General features: G+C 32.7%; 2 protein-coding genes across 2 annotated transcripts; one reads left to right on the top strand and one right to left on the bottom strand.

Moving 5' to 3' along the window:
- The first annotated feature begins 885 nt into the window (after window positions 1-885).
- On the top strand, window positions 886-4463 carry LOC125855217 (inactive TPR repeat-containing thioredoxin TTL3). Its single transcript, XM_049534911.1, has 5 exons — window positions 886-1897; window positions 1982-2177; window positions 2282-2454; window positions 3062-3395; window positions 3888-4463. The coding sequence occupies exons 1-5, from the start codon at window positions 921-923 to the stop codon at window positions 3999-4001; spliced, it is 1794 nt and encodes a 597-aa protein (XP_049390868.1). The 5' UTR covers window positions 886-920; the 3' UTR covers window positions 4002-4463.
- A 2506-nt stretch (window positions 4464-6969) lies between these two features.
- LOC125855244 (PLAT domain-containing protein 3-like) lies at window positions 6970-9091 on the bottom strand. The gene is made up of 2 exons (XM_049534949.1): window positions 8939-9091; window positions 6970-7678 (listed from the first exon to the last, which is right to left on the bottom strand). Exons 1-2 carry the CDS (start codon window positions 9023-9025, stop codon window positions 7184-7186), a joined length of 582 nt encoding a protein of 193 aa, XP_049390906.1. The 5' UTR covers window positions 9026-9091; the 3' UTR covers window positions 6970-7183.
- Window positions 9092-21410: the final 12319 nt, after the last annotated feature.

Genomic DNA, 21410 nt, shown 5'->3' with positions numbered 1-21410 from the left:
ATCAACGATAAATCAACATATATTTTTCAATTTTAATTTCGACTTCAGTTAGATTTTAAACCGCTCTACTAAGACAATGGAAAAATAAAGCAAGAGTAGGTATGTGGACCATCTCCCAAACCCTTAGAATTAGAAAACAGCTGGCAGCCATACGTGAGCTGCTCAAAGTCTCCTACGTGAACTCCTCTCCTTAATTTGACTTTGTTGCAAAAAGATTTTTTTAAAAATAGTAGAAAAAAAAAAGAAGAGAAAATAAAAAATAATGAAATAAAAGATTCTGCCAACACTAAATTGTTTTATTCCTCTAAATATCTTGAGATGCTCCTTCGTTCCATGACCGAGTCTTTTGGTCTCCCTTATTACACCACAAACACCAAACCAACACAAAAAAAAAAAAAAAAAAACAATTTTAATTTTAACCAACAGAAAAGCAGAAAAAAGTAAAAGAAAAGGTGTTGAAAAAAATCCTTTTGCATACATTCATCATTACTGGTATTATTTTTGTGTCATTTACCTCCCCAAAAGAGCTAATTATTTCTTCTTCTTTTTTCCCTCTCTTATCATTTTTCACATTCCATTTCTCTTCTTGATGCAATCATTTCATTTCCAACAGAAAGAGAGAGAAACAAACACTAAAAAACCAAACAAGAAAAAGATATTCTAAAGATACATAGAATATGACAATTATGTACTCTTCTCCTTGGGGCAGTTACCATTTTTCACACAACCAATTTCATTAAATGTAACATCTTGTTTTTGTACATTATGGGTCCTTAATTTTCTTGGTGAGTTATCTAATTTATTTTAACTTGGCCTACAAGTCTTATTTCTTACATAAGAATAAGTACTAAATTTCATGTGGTGCCACATTTGTTGATCACCAGAAGAATTTCATATCTCAACTATCCATCCATTCAATTATGGGAGACGCTTCTGATGAAAGGAAAACAGGTTGTGGCCTGTTGAACGCGGTTTTTGGAAGGAAAAATATGTGGACAAAAAGATCAACATCAACAGGTTCGCTTCCAACACCAAATTCCAATAATGTTAACAATTTAACGCGATCTTCTAGTACTCAAACATCTAAAAAGCATCGTAATGGATCCAACGAGGCTTTTTTAGACAATCGTGACAACGAGAAACAAGCTGATAGGATCATACCAAGACCTAATCAAAATCAATCCAAGGTAGCTGCGACTAAGGGTAATTTGCAAGGTGCTGCACCTGTTTATAATCAGCAGAAAAATAATGGTCAAGGGGTACAACAAGGGTATAATAATCAAGGAAGAAAAGTAGCTCCGCCATCAACGGGGCTATCAGGGGAGCTTGAAAACATGATACAAGATCATCAAAGATCAAAGGGAGCTAATACATTAGTCCGTGCATCGTCTAGCAACGTGATGTTGTTTGGTAATTTGGGTAACATAAGGCAGCAAGGTGGGGGCAATGGTACTGGTGCTACAACAACTTCAACAGCTAATCATGTTCTTGATTATTTACCAAGAACGGCTAAAGAAGAACCACAACAACCATCTCAGAATGGGAAATATCCTACGAGTGTTATGGGTAATGTGGTAAAGAAAAAGGGTGATCAAGAGCAGGGGAAAACAGGGGGCTCTGTTTCCCTTTGTCGCGCTTTATCCACAAGAATGGACCCTGAGCAATTGAAGATTCTTGGAAATGAGGATTACAAGAATGGAAGATTTGCTGAGGCTTTAGCTTTGTATGATGCTGCAATTTCAATTGATCCTAATAAGGCTTCTTATCGAAGCAACAAATCCGCTGCTTTGACTGCTTTAGGAAGGCTTCTTCAAGCTGTTTTTGAGTGCAGAGAAGCTATATCAATTGATCCTCATTATCAAAGAGCTCATAATCGTTTGGCCACCCTATGTGTCAGGTAAATCTAAAAAAATAATAATTCATTTCATTATATTACTATTACTATTACAATTGTTGAAATGACTATTGTTTTCGTATTTAGATTAGGAGACACAGAGAAAGCTATGTACCATTACAAACAAGCAGCATCAGAAGCTGATCCTGATGTTGTGACAAAGTCTAAAACTATTCAAATTCATCTCAACAAGTGTACTGAAGCGAAGAGGCAAAGAGATTGGAACACTCTTCTTAAAGAATCTGCCCTCGCCATATCGGCTGGTGCAGATTCTGCATCACAGGTTAACTATCTTACTCATTAAACCATAAGAATTTGTTCTTTTCTTTTGTGTCATGAGCTAATTTGTTTTTTTTGTTCTTTATGGATAACAAATAAAAAAAAAAGATATTTGCTTTGAAAGCGGAGGCATTGGTGAAGCTCCATAGATACCATGAAGCAGATCAAACTCTGAAGAATGGTCCGAATTTTGATATCGATGAATGTATAAAGTTCTTTGGCCCTATTGGCAATGCAGGCCTGTTAGTCATTCAAGCTCAAGTTGACATGGCTGCTGGCAGGTTAGTTAGTTCTCAGATTTTAATGTATTCAAACTATTCAACATTTCACACCTCCACCCTTTAATAAAAAATTGTATTCAATCTAGGTCATAGTTGTGGTCCTAAAGATGCCAATAACCAAGATTAGGACAGAAAGTAAAGACTTAATTAGTATTGGATTATTGTCTAACAAATAAAATGTTTGGTTTAGCTAACAACTCAAAAGGAGAATTATGTGTAGGAGAAAAGAGAAACCAAAAAGAAGAGTACTTGAGTATGTATTTGGTAGTTGTACGTTCAATTTGACATATGTAAATCACCCTCAATCAATATTCATGCTTGCCAACACGAGTAGTTTAAAAACCTTTGAATATTGATTTACAAGGTTTTCAAGACATTGCTTATTTAATATTCCTTCTATGGACAATAAAATACAAAATAATGCGTCTCAATCAATCATATCGTCTTACATAAAATACAAAATAACAGACTCAATCAGTTAAGTATGCCTCAATTTCAAATCTCGGTCATACGAATGCTCTAAATATGTATGCCATATTCCAATCAACTAAACATGACATTATATTTCCATCGTTACTATCAACTTATTGTGATTGTTACATGATAGGATTGACGATGCCCTAGCAGCGGCTCAACGAGCATCCCAACTAGATGGGAACAACAAGGAAGTGAACATGATAGTTAGGAGGACAAGGGCAGTAGCAAGTGCTAGAACAAAGGGAAATGAGTTGTTTAAAGGTGGAAAATATGGAGATGCTAGTGTTGCTTATGGTGAAGGACTAGAGCATGATCCACACAACTCAGTTTTATTGTGCAACAGAGCAGCTTGCAGGTCAAAACTTGGCCAATTTGAGAAAGCACTTGAGGATTGCAATACTGCCCTTAATGTTAGACCATCTTTCACCAAAGCTAGGTTGAGGAAGGCTGATTGTTACTTTAAGGTAACTTTTCATTTTCCTTATGCTTTGATACTAAGTTTAACGGTTATCATCTGTAACAATATTTCACTATAACAAGCACATTTTATATGAAATCGATCTTTCATGTTATATTATATGTCCTCTCTAACAACATTTCGCTATAACAATTTGAAAATATCAGAACAAACAATGTTATTATAAATGTGTCATTAGATTTTCTTTTTTTTAAATATTAAACAATCATGATATGACATGTCCATGGTAGCTACGTCCTTAAAAATTAGTTGGCCTATTGGTTCAATACCTTGTCATTTGATAGGGTGTATAACAATTAGACTGAATGGTGTATTGGTAATGTTAATATTAGTAATGTTAGTATCAGTTGTGCTTACATTAGTTATGTTTCAAATTATTTCTTATGCAGTGTTTTATTTAGTGCATTAAAAATAACATTTATTTACTTTTTTTTTTCTTTGATTGATATAATTGAAGATTTTGTGTGTGATATACTAGATGGGAAAATGGGAAGCATGCATACAAGAATGTGAAGTGTTGATAAAGGAGACACCAGAAAATGAGGATGTGGGACAAATGATTAAGGATGCCCAACAACAACTCAAAAAATGAGGAATTTGTCAAAGACACGAAGAGCATGAACACCACCAATGACATTTATGGTTGTCATTAATTTGTCAGTCTCCATAACAAATTAATTTGAATTGTATCATCACTTGTTTGTTCAATTCCAATCCCTCCATAAAAGGAAACAAAAGGGTCAAATATAGAAAAAAGTGGTAGGGAAGGGGTTAAGAGAAGGATTTATAAAGGTCTTTTAGGGAACAAAGAAAAGAGATAATGGGAGAAAGATCAAAGGATTAAGAGGCTTGAGTTAGAAAATAGGATTTGGTAGGCTATATTGGCTCATCTCTTTAGGGAAAAAGAAAAAGAATTAAAGAAAGGAATTCATTAGGGTGCTTTGGAAACAAAAAATTAAAGCACTATGAATTTTTAGTGAATGAGAACAATTCTTTTACATTTGTTGCATTTTCTTAATATGTAATTAGTTTGTTTAACACGGTTTTGCTGACTTATTTTCTATTTTGCCTTGTTTTTTCTTCTCCCCCCACTCACAAAAATAAAAACTACTCTATCAGTCTCAAAATACTTACTATATTTTTCATTTACACGTTTCTTAAGAAAATACTAATCAAAAAGGGTGTTTGACTATTTTATCCTTAGTTATATCTTAAGATATAATCTTTATTTATTAAATATTTAGTCTATTTATATTCCATAATTGAGGTATTAGTAGTGTTAAAACAATTTCTACTAAGAATAAATGAGGAAATAATAATTAATCTGTCTTAAAACTTGTGTAACGATAAATGTTTTGAAACAATTTTTTTAATAACGATGACATGTATTTTAAGACGCGGAAGTAAAAGATATATTCATATCTTGGCATTTCACTCTGCATTTCTTGCTTGAAAGTTTATTAAAAGGAAATGAAATTCTTAACAATCATTACTCCATAAAATATGGGGTCCTTCCAATTGTATTAATTAAAGTGCATCACAGCTAGGTTAAGGCTGTCTAAAGATTTTGTAGAGTGACTAATCTATAAGTAATTTTTCTCTAACTTGGGTCCTTTAATCATCAACCAGATGGCATGATCGAGATGAATAATTATTAAGAAGAAAAATTAATGATATATAATCTTTTGGCCCCTCCACCTAATTTCGTATCCATTTACTATAGTGTGTAGGTTGAAAATGACTTTCTTTACTAGAGAAAATTGAGTAATTTTATCAGTATTTTCAAAAAATATTTTTGGGGCGAGTTTTGGGGCTGGACGTATTAAAAATGATTTGAGGTGCAAATTGAAGGTGTAGATTTATTGAACATAAGTTCTGAGCGTAAAAACATAAGTCCTTGACGTAAAAATATAAGCTTCGGATGTTAATTTTCATCTTTGTTTTAAATCATATTTTTTTATTATTGGTGTAATGGTATCTATATTTTGTACTATCATGTTTTTTTAGGTTGTAGTGATTTTTTCTAATATGTATAGATAAATTGTCATAGAAAATGACATTGCTATAAATAATTTTTTAGATAATCGTGATTGAAAATAATAGGATAGAGCTTTCATAGCACTATGTTCTTGAAACAACTTTATTCATTTATTTGTCATTATTTTTACACTTTTTATCATTCTTCTTTAAAATATATAAACAACAGTTAGTGCAAATATTAATTAAGGGTTAAAAGACTAGTAAATGTGAAGATGGGTGATGATTTAATTTTAAAGATTATTTTGGCAACTATCATTTTTTGTGTTGTTAGTTGTAATTATAATATATTTTTCTATATTATTGGTTATTAATACCTTTTCTCAAATGATAATTATAAAAAAACAATTATATTATTAGTTATTTATTAAAATTTATTTATAAAATCATTGAAAGTTTTACTTTGCTTATTCTCTTAGTAATAAAATTATAAAATTGAATATACATAAGATATGCGCCCCGTGTCTCGAGGCTTACGCCTCACCCCCAACTGTATAAAATGTCTTGCCTCACGCCCCACCTTCTAAAACATTGGTAAATATATGCTAGCCTACCATTAACTTATTAAAAAAAAAATGTATTATGTATAACAATTAACATGGCATGCTCTTGATATACATGATATGGTTCTCAGAATGAAAGTGAAATTAAAATTGGTTGTATCTCAACATTTATATTCATGGTATACATATATATTGATGTAATTCAGTTGATTGAATATGATAATTGATATTAGTTTCAGTTTAAAATATATATACACTACTAAAAAGAGTTAAATATTTTTTGGCAAAAATCAACCCAAAATTGGAGGTTTGGTAACTTAGAAAACTCTCAAGTGGGGAGTCAAAAAAGTGTTTCACTGATTTGTTCGATCAGAAGTTGTTAAATATTCGATAAACACAAAAATGACCAATTTTGATAATTTAAAGAATTGAAATTATCATAGTATATTTGAACAACTACTATTTTAGAACAATAATAGCATACTCAATGAATTTTTCCATTTTAAGGGGATTGGAAAATGATCAAATATAAGCATTTTTTTTTATTTTTACATTTATAAAATAGAGGATTGTTTCTTATATATCCTCGATTTAAAAGAAGGGAATGAACTATTTTTGAACTATTAAAAAATAAAGGACATTTTTTGTCATATACTTTTATATATATGTTCAGAGGCAAACTTAAACCTCAGTAGCATTATAAACTTTATCCTTTCTAACCATCACATCGCCAGTTCTAAGTATAACTACACGAAATCTAGACTTATTAGTGATAGTTTTGCAGCATGTTTTGTTCATATAGAATAAGCAATAATGCAATAACTTTTAATTTTCCAAAGTGTAGTATTCATGATAGTAGTGGTGGACTCATTTTTACTAAAAGAAACAAAGATTAAGCGAGAAATTTAATATCTATTGTATATAAAAACTAATTTTAATCGTATACAAACGATTGTATATTCTATTAAAGCAAATTTGGATGGATCCCCCTCGGCTTTTGCTATCTCCGCCCCTCATGAATCATGATAGTATATATTGGACCATATTATTCATTAAATAAAATATAATGTCTTCTCTACTACTAATACTAAAGCACTACTACATCTCGAAAACAATAAACATCATAGCAACATTGAACCCTTACCAATTGTCTGTTCTGCCCCTTATTAAATTCACACTTCAATAATAAAATATGGGCTCAGGCCCAATCAAAGCCCAATAAATGATCGATAGATCACATCACAGCAACATCGAAAACAACCAGATTCTCACCGGAAACAGTCAGATCCTCACCGGAGAGAGGCAAATTCTCACCGGACTTAGTCTTCTTACATAGATCTTTGATGAAAGTGAGCTGATAAGGCGAATGATCAGTCGCGATCCACTGCTCCACTTTGAAATTCTGTTGATCGCATTCTCTATGGACTCCGGTGACGGTGACTTCGACGTAGTTACAGTACCATCCATGGCCGGAGCCTGTTCCATCGGAAGTCAAGTTCATCTTACAGATCGGCCCATTTAAACATGGGCCTCTGCCACTGAAAATGTCTAAGTTTCCTCTCTCGAAATAGTTGTAACCCGGGCCCATAAGCCCGCCCCAAGCTTCCAAGTTATTGATTCGAATACCATACCCGTTTGCATTGTAGAGAGTCAAGCTGATGATTGAATCGGTTCCAGCTTTTATTTTTGAACTGGTTCGAACGTAAACTGTGTACACACAATCGTCTTCCTGCAATTTAGAAAAACAAAAAATTAGAAATGAGACATATGTAAGCGCGGCAAAATCAAATTCAATCCATCCAATTCGTTTAAGTTTGATTGGGTTATTGATCCGCTATTTCAACCAATTAAAAATTGGGTTGATATGTAATCCTAAATTGGCTTATAAAAATTCTTGTCAAAATATTTTTAAAAAACTTTTTTTTTTCAATTTGATATGTTGTATATAGTCTTAATAAGAATTTTTTTTTTTATTAAATACTTAATAGTTTAAAAGAACAAATAAAACAATTAAACTTACTAGAAATTGGATTGAATTGAATCTTGGTTCGTAATGTAATCCATTTTAATCCAACCATTTTGACCAAACAAATTTGAATTGGATTAGATCTTAACCCGATTATTGACTTAACCTATTATGACTCATCTAAATTTGGCACAACCCAACCAATTGTGAACCCCATACATATGGAGTACTCCATAAAATATTTTATTAAATATAAAAATATATACTTATTATGTCCCATTTCATAAGAAAAAATAAACCTTTTTTTAATTGTAGTCCACCATTCTGCCATAATATGTTTAAAGTTTTCAAAGATAATTTATGTATTTAATACATAAAATGTATTATAAATTATAAAAATTAACAATTTATTATACTTAAAAGGACATATAAATAAATAGCCATCAAAGACATTTTGATTCTAAAATAAAAATCTTATTTGACTCTCAAAATTTAAATTATATCCTATGAATTGGAACAAAGCTAAGGAGTCGGTTGCCAAAAGAAATACGTGCTAAATACACCACCCACTCAATTTATTTTATATCTTTTACTCCTATTAAATTGGGTTTAAAACCTTATTTTTATTTATAGTAAATTTTTAATTTTAATATTCTCATTTTAAAATATATTTTTAATATGTTATTCTATTTATTTCAATTTGTTAACTAAATATATAAAGAATGTAACAAAATGTTTTTTTTTTTTATTTTGTGTATTAAAAATGTCATATGAAAAGTCAAAATTAAAAAGTTACTGTATTAAAAAAGAAAAAAAAATATTATTTTTCAAATAAACTAAAAAAATTAAGATAAAGAATTGAAAACAAAGGGAGCATAATACTTATTTAACATTCTAAAAATTTCTTTAAATTCCTAAATTGGGTGTTTAATCAATCTAAAATATATAGAACGAAAATCAACAGATTATAAAAAATACAATAGTAATAGAGTAATGAGCAAGAGTATGAGAAGAGTAACTTACAGATCCATAAATGGAGGAGATGGAGAAACAAAAAAAGAGTATAAAGAGATTGAACCAAAAATAGTTGAGTTGAGCTATTACTCCCATGGCTTTTTCTTCCTCTCTCTTGAATATGCAACCAGTTCAATTTATAGATCACATCAAGCTTTAATTGATGGGACCTTATAATATTTTTACAATTCTATTTTCAATTTTCTCTTTTTTTGGGAGTAATGGTTTTTTAGTCTTTTATATTATTCTTAAAAAAATTATGTTTTTTTTATTAAAATTTAAAAATAATAGTGAAATAAAAAATTTCATTAAGAATATTCAAAATTTAATATATATGAATGAAAATAATTTTTGAACGATACAATCTTTCTACGGAGGATATTCAATTCACTGTATATGAGAACACCATTGAATATAAATTTATATAAAAAATCTCCATTGTCATACACCTATTAGCACATGGTAGGTAGAAGTTCAAAGTAATGAAATAACTGAAGTCTCGTGTTTTCCATGGTTTTAACTGGTGTGCCAATTGATATTAAATCACGATATGAAATTGTGAAATAAAATTTAGATAACTGATTTTAAGCTGATTTCATTTCATGATTTCATATCATGTAATGGAATTTCATATTCTAAAAGATCATCATTTGAAAATTTCATATCATGGTTTGAGATTTTTCAAAAATATAAATATTGACCTACACATTTATATTTTGTAAAAAATAATCTCACACATATATCTACTAGCTATTTATTTCATATATAAATAAAATTTATAATCGTATCATTACTGTCACGATCCGAGCCTACACCCTGGATGTGGCCGGCACTCGAGAACCATTGCTGGTCCCCAAGCGAACCGTCATCCTGACTGACTATAAGCAGAAGACTAACTCAAGCATACAAAACTTAAAACATAGTAAAATTCATTGAAACTCAAATAATTAACTCAGAATATAATTGTATAATCAACTAGCCAAAACTAGGCAACTCAAGTCTTTAAAACATTTAACAAGATAAATGAAACAAACTTCTCAAACTCTACTGTCTATCTATGAAGTCTTTAAATGACAAAGATGGAAGTTGGGACAAGACCCATGACATCTTGACAAAACTGAAAAGTAAATGAAATCCTCCAGAAGTAAGGAGACTCACCATAGCTAACTCGAACTATATGTTGTATCAACGAAGCTCCTATTGATGACTCTGAATACTTGTATCTGCATCATGAAACGATGCAGGTCAAATGGCTCAGTACGTGGAATCTACGAGCATGTAAGGGGAATTCTAAAGCATAAATATAAGCTGGAATTCGATAAAAAGGAAACATACTTACCTCTTCTCAACTTAATCGACTCAACTCAAGAATAAGATACTTAACTCAAAGATATGATACTCAACTCAAAGGTACTCAACTCATGATACTCAAGGATAAAGCAACAATAAAAGATACAATATATATGGAAAGCTGTAAAACTGTAGATAACAACTCAAAGTATTGAAAAAATACAATAATACTCGGTGTGTATATAAAAATACAATATAACTCTGTGGGAGATTCTCTAACCGATAACTATCATTATGAGGTATGTGATGATACAACGTCTCGCCCACGCTGCCAGAACTGTCCTATACTTTGCCGGGGTATAGAACCTCTCAACTAAGTGGATCCACTAGTCTATGCTAAAAATCATTAAGGAATCATCTAAAAAGTATGATCCTTTCTACCCACGTTGGCTACATGGTTTATGGAGACTTGAGTTATCTGAACTCGTCCTCATATCGGTGCTCAATACTACTTTCAAAATGTACTCCGCTCATATGTTTAAAAACATAACTCTTTCTGTGGTTTGAGATTATTACTCAAAATCTTTCTCTTAAAAGAGATGTTACTCAAACTGCTCAAAACTCTTTTGGAAATCTCAGTTTCCTCCTCTTTTAAATATGAAAACATTTACTCTTGGGAATATTTAGTTCCCATATGTTATTTTAAAGAAAATGAACTCAACTCTACTATTTCTCAACTCACGTGCTCAAGTCTTAAAATAAGTTTAGAAAAATTTGTAACTTCTCAAAATAAGGTTCATGCTGAATTATGGACGTGAACGACTCAATTCAAGGTTTTTAATAACCATACATAGAACTCAATACTCGAAACTCAACAACTCAAAACTCAAGAACTTCAATGATACTACTTATTTCAAGAATGTTCAACTCATAGGGTTCATGTGGAATTATGGACATGAACTACTCAACTCAAGGACTCAAAGATACTTCTCATCTCCAGACTGCTCGACTTATAGAGTTCATATGGAAATATGGGGATGAACTATTCAAATCAAGGACTTCATAGGTAATGTGTAATAGTCCCATGATTAGGAATATAATCTAAAAAGGGTTAGGAACTCAATACACAAGATTTAGAACTTGAAGATACTACTCCTCTCAAAGATACTTCAACTTATGGAGTTCATGCAGAAGTTATGGGCATGAACGACTCAACTCAAGGGTCTACATAACGATATGAAACTTATGTATGCGACTCTTCTCATTCTCATACTTACTTCCTCAAAACTCAGCTCAAATCGATAGTTGATCTCAAAGGATCCACAATTTAACTCAAAGACTTTCTTGAACTCTACTCTTAACTCTCTAGATCTTGACTGTGAATTATGAATTCAAGAGTTATGGTTCATAATATGAAAGATCTCGTGATGATAAAGTAGACTCATGAATACATTCTACTCATTATCATACTCACTTGCTCGAGTATAAAACAAGTTGTTAGAAATTGTAGAAGACTCCTAAAAAAGACTCAAAAGGACTTTCTTGAAAATGTTCGAAAGAACACTTAAGACTTAACTCTTAGATCTACCTTGAATTTGAATTATGAATTCAAGGTTATGATTTGTGGTAGGAAAGATATCGTGATGATTAAAAGTGTTTTAGATAGTTAATCATGAGAAATGGTTGAAAAACATTGTCTGGGGAGCTAGTCCGCGACACAGAGATGAATTATAATGTTTGGTCAAAATAATTTTTGAGACAGTGGAGTCCGCTTTCTCCCCGCGATGCGGAGAGAAAAATATCACTTCTAAGGAACTGGTCCGCGACGCGGACCTGATACTTATTTTCTGCCCGACTTTTCTTACTCATTTTCTAACCCCAATTTGCCTAAATTTGATTCTTTTTCTCAATTTCTCTTTAGATTCAGATACCCAATATATGTACACAAGAATCTAATCAAACATAACTTTAAATCGACACGATTTCCTCAAGAACTCATCAATCTCATCTTAACTCAAGAACGAAAGCCAATTTCAAGTACACAATTCAAGAACATCAATCCTTCATCTTTCTAGAACGAATTTAACGCTGAAATTAACATGATTGGCGTGTGGATGAACAAACCCAACACTATGGAAGCCTACATACCTCTTAGGGATCAAACCCATGGCGAAAATCCACAATAAAACTCAAGAACCTTGATGAACGCCTTGATCCTTTAGTCTTTTCTCCTTTTTTTCTCTTCTTTTCTCTTCCTGAACTCTCAACTAAAACCCTAGGCGTATATTAGGATTATAAAACTAAACCTTATCGGATTAGACCCTTAAAAACTTACTAAAAATGAATTAAATCTAATTAGGTAAGGAAAAGACCAAAATACCCCTTACTATTTTCGGGTAACTTTCCTTATTTGGAAAGATCGACTTCAAACGGGCATATCTCCCTCATACGAGCTCAAAATTTAGCAAACTTGGTGGTTTTGGAAAGAGGAATCCAAGACCTTTCATTTGATACCTTGTAGCCCACCTAATTCATTATGTACTGAAGGTTATGGTCGTTTGAAGTTGACCAAAAATTTAGAAGAACTTAGGAATGGCTTGAATGAATTTTCTCTAGTTCTTTTTGAAACACAAGGTGCTACATTTAGTGACTTTAACACTTGGGAAAAAAATAAATTCTTTGGTAAACACTTACTCACTACGAATGATGGTTCAAGTCTTGGCTCAAAAAATTTCTGGGATGTTACAATTACTTTGTAAAATTTATTATTTTCACCAACATAAAATTTATTATTACTTTAAATCAATTCCTACTTTATTATTTATATTAATTAAATTCATTATATCTTATTAAATTTATTTATCAACCATTTGTTGGGCAATATCATTCGACACTATATTTTCATGCTCATATACAATTATTTCAACACTCCTTTGGTATTATCGCAAATAATTATGTAACACGGTAAAGGTTATGACAATTTTCACTTGTTTGTCAATATCATATGGTTCATGCCTTGTTTCACTTGTGTGCAATTGCACATTTTTCAGTGCATTAATTTCGTGCTAAAATCAAACATATTGAAAGTAATGATTATCAAACATACATCACCAATTTTGTCTTTTTCATATTAAATTGCTTTAAACATTTTTATATGTAGGCGAAAGAGAAATTTTTTTTTATTATGAAAAACCAAAAATATATTACTCCCTCCGTTTGTATTTATATTCACCAAATCAATTCCTACTTTATCATTTATATTCACCAAATTGAAAGCAATGATATATTTTATGTTGGTGAGAAAAATAAAATTTAAAAAGTAATGACATGATTATTAATTTTATTTACATATAAATAAATGGTCAGTAGATACCATGTGGGGTTGTTTTAACAAAATATAAACTTGTGGTCAACTTTTGTATTTAAAAAATCTCGAATCATGATATGGAATTCCCAAATCATGATTTTTGGAGAACATTGTATTCCATCTCATGATATGAAATCATGAGATGGAATCAGCGTGAAATCGCATGTCCAAACGCAGATTCCATATCGTGATATGGTATCTCATGGCCAAACACCTACTTCATGTTAAATGAAAAAAGGTTTTTCATCTATATTGAGTAAAAAAGACTGACCACAATGCTTTGTAATAATTTATTATGCGATTTTATAAAATTTTATTTATTTGGTGAAATTGAATAAATAATTTGGACTATTTTGATAGTTTTAACTTATGATATTCTTATGTTTATGACAAAATATACAACACAAAAATTCTAGATCGCATGCCTAAACAAAACTTTAATTTCGTTTCATAATTTCATATTATGATTTCATATCGTTTGGCCAAACAAGCAGGCCTGAGTAAGGGAATTTCAAACATATCATGCACTTTTCTTTTATATTTTCGATTGTCTTATTTGAGCCAATTATTTAATTTATAACCACGAGAAAGTAGTTGGCTCGAACTCTCTTATTCCTTACTCGATTTAAATCCACGATTATCTATTTTCAGGTATTAGATCTTATGTAGTACATTCTACCATTCCCTTTAGAAGCTCGAATTATCCGTCAAAGTAATTGCAGGATACTCTCTATCAAAGCCCCATTCTCGAGAAACCCTAATGCAATAAAATTCTCGTTCGTTCTTTTTATTTTTCAATTTATTGGAACCTTAAGTTGTTTTTCTGAAAATGTGTTAATTAGATTGATTTTCCAACAACTTATTTGACTTTGTTGTAATGTTGTCGAGTAGGACAATAATGTTAAAGTGATATTGAGCGGGTGAATATTCGAATCACCTGCAAGATGCTTTTTCTGGCCTCTAGTAAATTCTTTTTTAACAGTAGGAGTGTGTAAAAATCGAACCGATTAATAAATTAAATGAAAAATATATTATTAGGTTATTGCTATTGGGTTAATGGATTTTTAATGGTTTTATAAAAAAAATTTATTGGGTTATCGATTTTGGTATACGTTTGTAGTATTGAGTTATTGGATAACCGATAATCCATTAAGACGATAGTAATTTGCTACTATATCTTTTATAAATATTAAATATTAGTAATTTAACATAACTAGACACTATATCAGTACTCTACACTACGGTCTACACACTTTAACCCGTCATAGTACTTCTACTTCACATTAGAAATTTCATATTATGTTTTGGTTGTAACATGAAATTCTAGCCTTTGTACTATATCTACACTTATTGATGTAATTTCTCATTATATTTCTTGTTTCACTATATCAAAAAAATTATGATTGATTTTCTTGTCTCACTGTATAACTGTATCGCGTCAAATTGTTAGAGAAGTGAGAAATCATATATTTATTTTATGAGCATTTTATTATTGGTAAAACCGAACCGTTAATGAACAAAAACCGATAAAGAATATTTTATTGATTTGTTATTGGTTTAGCGTATTTAAAAATTAATAAATCAAATCAATAATACATAAAACTGAACTGGACCGACTGACTAATCTCCTGCTCATGGGAAAAGATCTTCAGTCAGCATCACAGTACACTGAAAGTCATGTAGAATTTTCTGATAGCAATGGAATTCCAAGTCATGGAGAAATTTTCAAGTACCTTACCACTTTAAAAGTTGTTTCCATGTAAGACTTCTTGGGACAATGCATGAATTGGCTCAAGTTCTGGATGGTAAAACATATATTTGTTCTAGTCATTGTTAGATACAACAACTTTCCTACTAGCTTTTGATAGCTTCTAGGATTTGTGAGCAGTTCATCATCTGCATGCCCTTCACAATCTTGGTCAAACTCCACACTAATAAGTTTTGATTTGCTTCCAATGGTGTACTAGTAGGTTTAGACCCAACTAAACTCATGTCTGCAATCAAGTGCAGGGTGAACTTCCTTTGGCACACAAAAATGTTGTGATGACTTCTAAAAGTTTCATCAAGACAAAGGAAATATCTTAGCTCCCCCAGATCCTTGATTTTGAAATTAAATGATTATGTAATAAATGGTTGGCTTCTTCAATGAGTGAGAAACATGATCTCATGATGATCAGATCATCAATATAAGCTAGAATCAAAACTATGTATGTGCCAGAAGTTTTGGTAAAGAGAGAATAATCATGATGGCTATGTTGGAAACTAGATACAATAAGGGCCTCAATGAACTTCAAGTTCCATTGACTCGGGGCTTATTTGAGGCCATATAGAGATTGGGCCAGCTTGCACACAAGAGAGGACTCCTCATATTTCAAAAGGCTATGTATAAGAAGGAACTATGTATACCTCTTACAATAGGTCCCCTAATAAGAAGGCATTGAAAACATATATAAGATGTAATTTCCAGACTTACTTAGCAGCTAAAGTAAGTACAACCCTAATTGTAACCATCTTCACAAGAAGCTGAGTATAACCTTTGGCCACTAATCCAGCCTTATTACCTATTAACTTGACCCTGATCGTTGTATTTGGATTTAAAGACTCATTTACTCCCAATTTCCCTCTTTTCAGTAGGCAAATGTGTCAAGGACCAGGTCTTGTTGTCAGCAAGTGCTTGCAGTTCCTGGTTCATGGCTACACTCTTCATAAGATTCAGAATTTCTAATAGTAGAACGATTACATAAAATTTAGAGATAGGGTTAAGACTTGTCATCGTATGACAGATAGTTTGACATAGGATACGAAAAAAAGGTGGGATATTTAATTAACAGGCTTATAGACAAAATCATGCAACAAAGTAGAAGGCTTAACAACTCTACTGGATCTTCTTCTAGGTTCAGCAGAAGGAGAAGTTTCTACATGTTCCATGACAATGGTCAATGTTTCTTGTGCAGCAGAATCCACTAGTGGATGGGGCATAGGCAAAGACATACACACTTTTATAGACTTATTCCTAATCACCACAAAAAGATCTACATCCACAACATCTTCATCTATATTTTGTGCATTTACTGATACTGACCTATCTCCTGAGAAGAGCTAGATTGGAAAGAAGAGAATATTTTTCACAAACTACATATCTCTACTAGCAAAAAAAAAACAATTTGTTAGCCAAATCAAAAAGCTTATAACCATTTTGAGTGGAACATGACCCAATCTTTTATGCCAGATGTCATTATTTATGGATGCAATGTAGGTTGCTACTGAGTGCTGAATACTTCCTTTGGACTTCAAGTGATACATATCATCTATCATTTTACCAATTTAATTCTTTCACCTGGCCAATGTGAAGGTCAGGATAGAATTTCATAACACAATTCAATTTTCTTGTCAACTTGGCTACTGAAAATAAATCCATTTTGAAACTTGAAACATATATAACACATTCTGGATCTTCCCTTGGCCTACCCTACAATTACCAACATTTAGAATAGGAAGTTTGCTTCCATCAGACAAATGCACATCACCAATTCCCTTACGTACATTCACTAAAATCTGATAACATGCGATGAGTAGCCCCAATATCTACTATTCAATTACATATATCCTTGTTATCTAGTAAAGTAGAACGATTACCTGCCATATTTGCTGATGGTGCAAAGGTAGTGCCCTTGTGGAACATGTGCAAATTGATCAGGAGATACAGATACATTGATGTTCTCATCAATCCTCACCTTTCACATAGTCCTTCCCTTTATCAACTCCTAAATGGTCCTACTATAAGGTTCAACACCAAGAAAATGTCCAACAGCAAAGTGATTTACACCATGTACAATCCCATTTGTTGATGTGTTATCTCTAATGCTTGAATAACCATAATAAGAGCTGGGTGACTAGTATGCATGTATAGAGGCGAATATCCAGCTTGAGTACCCTAAGGGGGGAAATTGATGTCGTCCTAGTGTTGCATATCATGTATGATTCGCCAGAGGCTTCCTCTTCCCCTTAAAATTCTCTGAATAACCTATGATTTGATAACAATCTAACATTGTGTGGCCATGCATCTTACAATGGTCGCATTGTTCATTCCAAATGTAACATCTCACAATTTGAAATAACTAGGAAGAAGCTAATAATTAGAAATAGCTATTTTTGGAAAGAATGAAAATCTGGAAAATTTGTTTAAGTTAGGAAAAGTTGAGTTTTGGTCAACTTCAAACGGACATAACTCCTATCTTAGGATGATTTAGGTGTACTTCCAGATATGGTTGGAAATCTCTTGGAATTATCTTTCCAACGCTGCTGAGTTTGCGCGATTCCGAGTTCGTATGAATGAGTAATGTCCTTTGTAAGTTGGAATGTGCGATTAAGGAAAGTCTAATTAGGATTTTTGAAGGGTAGATTAGTCTTTTCCTTACCCAATTAATTTAATTTGTTTTAGTGAATTAATTAAGGGTCAAATCAGAATAAGATTAGTTTAGTCAATTGGAAATTCACGCTAGGGCTTGGAGAAAAGAGAAAAGAGGAGAGAGGAGAAGAAAAACTCAAATTTCGCTAAGATCGTGCGATTTGGTGGTGGATTTCACCAAGGAATTACTCTTACAAGGTATTTACGTCTTTCATAGCGTTGGGTTCATTCATCCACGCGCCAAACATGTTTAGTTCAACGAAATTCGTCCTAAAAGAGTTTGAAAGATGATGTTCTTGACATGTATTCTTGAATTTGAATGTTGTTCTTGAATTGGGATGAATTGAGAAGTTTCTGAGATCTTTGAGTCGAATTATAGAGTTGTTTTAAGTTAGGTTCTTGAGTTCATATGTTGGGTATCGGAATCTAAAATGAATTTGAGATCAATAGTCGAGTTTATGTGAATTGGGGCTGTAAAACGGAGAAGGAAAAAGTCGAGCATGATCTGGCACGCAAGTCCACGTCGCGGACTTGCTCCCCCAGTGACCAAAAAGTTTCTCCGCGTTGCGGAATTCTCTGTCTCAAAATTTAATTTCACGAGTAATTATTTAAAACACCTCCGCATCGCGGACTTGTTCCAAGACGATGATTCGTGTCTTTTCTCATGTTTAGCTATTTAAGATCATTCTTAAACATCATGTGATCCTTCCTATCAAAAATCAAAATCCTTGAATCCATAATCCAATTCATGGACCAGTTAAGAGTCAAATCAAGAGCAGTTAAGATCAAAGTCTAGAGAAGTTCTTAAAGTTTTCCAAAAGTCTTTTGCAAACGTTTTAACTTTGATTTAAGACTTAAGCTTTGAGTTCAGTAAAGAGTAAAGCTTGAAGTTCATTTCTTCAAAAGTATATGGGGATTATGTATTCCCAAAGGGTTTAAGATGTTTNAAACACCTCCGCATCGCGGACTTGTTCCAAGACGATGATTCGTGTCTTTTCTCATGTTTAGCTATTTAAGATCATTCTTAAACATCATGTGATCCTTCCTATCAAAAATCAAAATCCTTGAATCCATAATCCAATTCAAGGACCAGTTAAGAGTCAAGTCAAGAGCAGTTAAGATCAAAATCTAGAGAAGTTCTTAAAGTTTTCCAAAAGTCTTTTGCAAACGTTTTAACTTTGATTTAAGACTTAAGCTTTGAGTTCAGTAAAGAGTAAAGCTTGAAGTTCATTTCTTCAAAAGTATATGGGGATTATGTATTCCCAAAGGATTTAAGATGTTTCACATTTAAACAAGAAAAGAAACCTCGATTTCCAAAGAGCCTTCAGGCTAGCTTTCAGAAAAGAGTAATCTCTTTCTAAATGAAGCAAGAGGGGAAACTTTGATTTTCAATATAGGCTTTGAGCTAAGGTTTTGAGTAATTATCTCAAATCACAGAAAGAAGTATGTTTTAAACATAAAGAGCTAGTATCATATTTTGGGAGTAGTATTGAGCACCAATATGGGGATGAGCTTGAGTTCAGATAACTCCCGTCTCCATAAACCATGTAGCCATCATAGGTAGAAAAGGGTCATACTTTTTAGATGAATCATTTTCGCATAGACTAGTGGATCCACGTCTTAGTAGTTCAGGTCTTATACTTGTGGCAAGGTATAGGATGCGATGGCAGTGTGAGAAAGATCGTTGTATCATCACTATAGCTCTTAAGTGATGGTTGTCAGTTAGAGAAACTCCCACAAAAGTTATTTGTATTCTTATATACACAGTTATTTGTATTTTTACATACATTTCAGAGTTTTAGTGTATCTTTGCATACGCCCAGAGTTGACATCATGTTTTAAACGGCTTTTCTTTATATTGCACTTGTTTTAAAACTGCTTTATATTGAAATGACATCAGTTATGTTGAGTGAGTTCAACCAGGTAAGTTCTTCAGTTTTTTTCGGATTCTTTTCAAGCATATGTTGTATTTAGCATTCCAACTCGCATACTCGTACATTCAATGTACTGATGCCAGTTGGCCTGTATCCTATTATGATGCAGACACATGTATTTCCTTTTTATTTCCTATGTTAAAGACTTGAGTTGCCTTAATGTTCGTTTGAATGTTCCTTTATAACATTCTAGTTACTTCATAAATGCGTTTGTGATGAGTTATGTCTTCCGCTGAGTTAGTAAGTCAGGCCAAGGGTTCGCTTGAGGCCAACAATGGTCTTCGAGTGCCAGCCACGTCCAGGGTGTAGGCTCAGGGCATGATAAACTTGGTATCATATCCCAGAGTTCAAGAGTCCTAGGGAGTCTATGAAACTGTGTCAGTAGAGTCCTAGGTATCGGTATGAAGCACGCCACATCTATAATTAGGAGGTTGCAACATTTAGGAAAATCTCTCACCTCTTTCACACTCTTTTCATGTGTTAGAGTTGATCTCTAAAAAGTTCCTTCTAATTTGTGCTTGTGCGTGTTTTCAGATAATCATGCCACCACGAAGGGCAGTCAGAGGTTGTCCAGCTAGGAGAAATGTTGAGGAACAAGAGTTACCAAATGCACCTGAAGTGCAACCTTAAGGGGAAGTCACTAATGTTGAGTTCAGAGAAGCAATTATAATGCTGAGTCAAGCTGTGACTAACCAGGTTGGGCAACAAAGAGGAGCTCGACAAGGAGATGCAGACACTTCAAAGATTCGTGAGTTCTTGAGGATTAATCCTCCAAGTTTCACTGGTTCAAGTACTTTTGAGGATCCGGAGAACTTTGTTGATGAACTAAAAAAGGTGTTTGATGTGATGTATGTTGCTGATACTGGGAGGGTTAAGCTAGCTGCATATTAACTGAAGAATGTCGCTAGGACTTAGTTTGACCAGTGGAAAGGGGGTAGAGCTAAGAATGCACCACCTGCGAGTTGGGCCTGTTTTGAGGAGGCTTTCTTGGGGCCTTTCTTTCCCCGAGAACTGAAAGAGGCCAAGGTATGTGAGTTCCTCACACTTAAGTAGGATTCTCTAAGCGTTCATGAAGTTGGGATGTGCGATTAAGGAAAGTCTAATCCGGATTTTTGAAGGGTAGAATAGTCTTTTCCTTACCCATTTAATTTAATTTGTTTTAGTGAATTAATTAAGGGTCAAATCAGAATGAGATCAGTTTAGTCAATTGGAAATTCACGCTAGGGCTTGGAGAAAAGAGAAAGAGGAGAAAAGAGAAGAAAAGCTCAGATTTCGCTAAGATCGTGCGATTTGGTGGTGGATTTCGCCAAGGAATTAATCTTACAAGGTATGTGAGTCTTTCATAGCGTTGGGTTCATTCACCCACGCGCCAAACATGTTTAGTTCAGCGAAATTCGTCCTAAAAGAGTTTGAAAGTTGATGTTCTTGACATGTATTCCTGAATTTGGATGTTGTTCTTGAATTGGGATGAATTGAGAAGTT

This window comes from Solanum stenotomum, chromosome 2 (assembly GCF_019186545.1).
Source record: "Solanum stenotomum isolate F172 chromosome 2, ASM1918654v1, whole genome shotgun sequence".
Classification (NCBI taxonomy): domain Eukaryota; kingdom Viridiplantae; phylum Streptophyta; class Magnoliopsida; order Solanales; family Solanaceae; genus Solanum; species Solanum stenotomum.
The sequence above is the reverse complement of the archived record's forward strand: the minus strand, read 5'-3'. Positions and strand labels throughout refer to the sequence as shown.